Here is a 3,558-nt window from a genome sequence, read left to right on the forward strand (position 1 = left end):
TGCCTGCCTCGATTTACGTGCCTTCTTTGATCTTCACACGAGTCACTTCGTATCAACCCTCAAGGCACCCTAATCATCACATTTATCCAACAATTATAATTTTCCTTAATTTTTTCACAATTTTCCTATTTTTCTCCCATTTTCTTCTCTAAGAATCCAAAATAAATATCTACACAACTATTTTCTCAAATATTTTTACATAATAATTCATAAAACAATATTTATAAGCCTCTGGGATTTTCTGGAAATTTTCCAGATTTTTCTCCTATTTTCTCAAATTTCCATAATTACTTTTCCTTGAGAAAATTTATTTCTCATCGATTTACTTCGAATATACTTCAAGAAAAATCACCAAAACTCATAAAATAAATTCCTTATACTTCTGGAAATTTTTCAGAAGTTTCTAAAAATTCCTCCTATTTATTTTCTATTTACATTTCCTTTCAAAAATCAAAAATAATTATTTTCTCAAGAAATTTCCAAGATAAAAATTCATCAAAATAAACAATTCATCTTTCTAGAATTTCTGGATATTTTTTCAGAATTTTAATTCCTTTAATTCTATTTTGCCTATAATTTTCTTTATTTTCAGTATTTAAAAAATACAAAAAAGTACCTCCGGTCATCTTCTCCGGCGACGGTACACCGGAAAATTGAAGCGACGACACCAGGCTGTTTCTCTCCCTTATTCGATCCCAATGGTACCAATCTTGCTCAAAAAAGACCACCGGAAGCCTTCCGATTTGGCCAAAAACAGTCGGCCGAAGCTATCCTGCCACCGAACTCCGGCGAATTAAATTGACCCTCGATTCGAACTCCGATTGGCACGAAACTTTCCAGATCAGTTACCCATCACCTTGCGAACAAAAGCCCCTTATTAGATCGCTCGATCGATCACTCTACAACCCGATTGCAAAATGTATATATATATATATATATATATACGGCCGAATGTATATATATGCAAAAACACCCTCTGTACTACCCCAAAAATTCCCAAAATCTCCAGAAATGATCCTCTTCCCTCAAGGAACAAAAGCCCTTTATTGGTTTCCCTCGATTTTCTCTCAAAACCGAGCAATTTGATGCTTCATTTTCGGCCTAAACCCTTGGCTATTTATAGCCAAATTCGACCCCCACGTGGCCGATTTCCGGCCAAGGTTTCTTCCCCACGCCTCCTAGACCACCCTAGGCCACTCCCTGACGACCCTAGGCTGCCCAAATCACCAGAAAATCAGGCCAAAATCTCGGCCAAATCTGCCATGCTTTGGCAGATTTTCAAAAATTGCGATTTGGCCCCCTTTAAATTTCCTTTTACATTTTGGCCCTTATTTTCAAGCCCCTTAATTATCCAACTATACCACTAAGACCCACAAGATTAGAACTTCTCATTTCTGCCTTGAAATTTTCAAAAATTTACCGTTTTGACCTCCCTCGGGCATTTTTAGAAAATTACACTTAGGCCCGACTGATTTATTTGACCTCAAATCCATTCGATTCAACCTGAAACCTCTTAAGGGTTGTTCTATACATCGAATACTAGTCCTTGATACCCTCCTTTGACCTTTTGGACATCGTTTATAACAATTCGGTAATATGACCTAATTGGCAGCTGTATTTTTGCTGTACCGAAAACTGTTCCCGATCTCATTTCTTTCATCACTAAAAATCATAATTTTAATTTCTCATCGGTACTATACCATTTTCCTTGGCTATCTAGAGTCTGAGGTACTCCCTCTGATTAATTCGGTCGTCCAAAGCTGTGTTAGTGTGCCCTATAGTCTTATTTTTCCCAAAATTCCAATTATGCCCTTTATCAAACATCATTTTTATCCTCAAAATTATTCTCGGGTGTTACAGTTGTGGCTGATGCCCTAAGTAGAAAAGAAACCACTTGTGTGGCTGGAATGATGGTATCCGAGTGGAAGCTAATTCAGGCTTTTAGTCTGATGACAGTGGGAGTAGTTTCCCGAGGTAACTCTACTTATGCAGCTAGTCTCACTCTGCAACTAGAATTAATGGATCAAATACGGTAGGCTTATTCAGAAGATTCCAGAAATTGAGTCATAGATTGATGAGCACGGACGAGCAAAGAGACCAAAAATTGTGGTAAGAGAAAACATTCTTCGGTTTCAAGGAAGGATATATGTGCCTCGCATGGAGGAATTACGACAAGTAATTTTGGGAGAAGCCCACCGATCCAGATACTCAATATACCCTGGTGCCACTAAGATGTACAAAGATTTGAAGGCTATGTATTGGTGGCTCGGGATGAAGAAAAGTGTGGCAAGGTACATTAGTCAATGTGATACATATCAGAGGATCAAGATCGAGCACTAAAAACCGGGTGGAAGTCTGCAACCATTGGAAATCCCAAAGTGGAAATGGGAGCACATCACGATGGATTTTGTGACGAGATTACCAAGAAGTCCTAAAGGAAATGATGCTATTTGGGTGATTGTCGACAAATTGTCCAAGTCTGCTCATTTTCTGGCTATGAAAGTAAGCCAACCAATCAGCAAGTTAGCCCAGTAGTATCTCAACGAGATTGTCAGATTGCATGGGGTACCTGTAAGTATTGTGTCAGACCGCGACCCAAGGTTCACTTCTAGATTTTGGGGAAGTCTGCAAAAGTGTTTAAGTACTCAGTTTAGGCTAAGTACAGCCTATCATCCCCAGATTGATGGTCAATCAAAAAAGACCATTCAGACCTTAGAAGATATGTTGCGAGCCTGTGCTATTGACTTTCCAGGAAGCTGGGAGGAACATTTATCGTTAGTAGAATTCGCTTACAACAACAGCTATCACAGTAGCATTGGAATGGGTTCATATGAAGCTTTATACGGATGAAAATGTAGGTTCCCGATATGTTGGGCTGAGGTAGGTGAACGCCAAATCTTGGGACTCAAGATAGTTCAGGAGACGTCAGAAAAGATAAAACTCATTCGAGAAAGAATCAAGAAAGCTCAGAATCGTCAAAAGTCCTATACGGATACTAGAAGAAGGAATTTAGAGTTCCAAGTTGGTGACAAAATGTATCTAAAGATATCTCCCCTAAGAATGGTAACTCAAAGCAACAAGAAAAATGGCAAGTTAAGTCCCAGGTATATAGGTCCGTATGATATAGTGGAAAGAATTGGACCAGTCGCTTATCGACTCGCTCTACCCATGGACCTATCAAACCTCTACGATGTATTTCATGTATCGCAACTCCGTAAGCATGAGCCAGAGCCCTCTCAAGTAATGCCAACCGAAGTTGTCAAGGTTCAAGAAAATCTTTCATACTTTGAGAAACCGGTCAAAATTTTGGATCGTAGGGATTAAGTTCTAAGGAACAAGTCAATCCCACTCGTGCAAGTTCTGTCGAGAAACTCGGCAAGTGAAGAGATAACTTGGGAGCGAGAAGAAGACATGAAGGTTAATTTTCCACATCTATTTGAGAACCCTATAATTAGAATGAGTGAAGAATGATCAAATTTCGATGACGAAATTTTTTAAGGAGAGGAGAATGTAATACCCTGAAACGTCGTGAATAAATAAGCATAATTAGAATTGTAG

The 3,558-nt window shown here is 38.8% G+C and overlaps 1 protein-coding gene across 1 annotated transcript; it reads left to right on the plus strand.

Annotated features, from left to right (window-relative positions):
- The first annotated feature begins 2,157 nt into the window (after positions 1-2,157).
- On the plus strand, positions 2,158-3,324 carry LOC127801582 (uncharacterized). The gene is made up of 2 exons (XM_052336826.1): positions 2,158-2,291; positions 2,859-3,324. Exons 1-2 carry the CDS (start codon positions 2,158-2,160, stop codon positions 3,322-3,324), a joined length of 600 nt encoding a protein of 199 aa, XP_052192786.1.
- The last annotated feature ends 234 nt before the right edge of the window (positions 3,325-3,558 follow it).

The sequence above is a fragment of the Diospyros lotus genome, chromosome 5 (assembly GCF_014633365.1).
Source record: "Diospyros lotus cultivar Yz01 chromosome 5, ASM1463336v1, whole genome shotgun sequence".
NCBI classification, from domain to species: Eukaryota; Viridiplantae; Streptophyta; class Magnoliopsida; order Ericales; family Ebenaceae; genus Diospyros; species Diospyros lotus.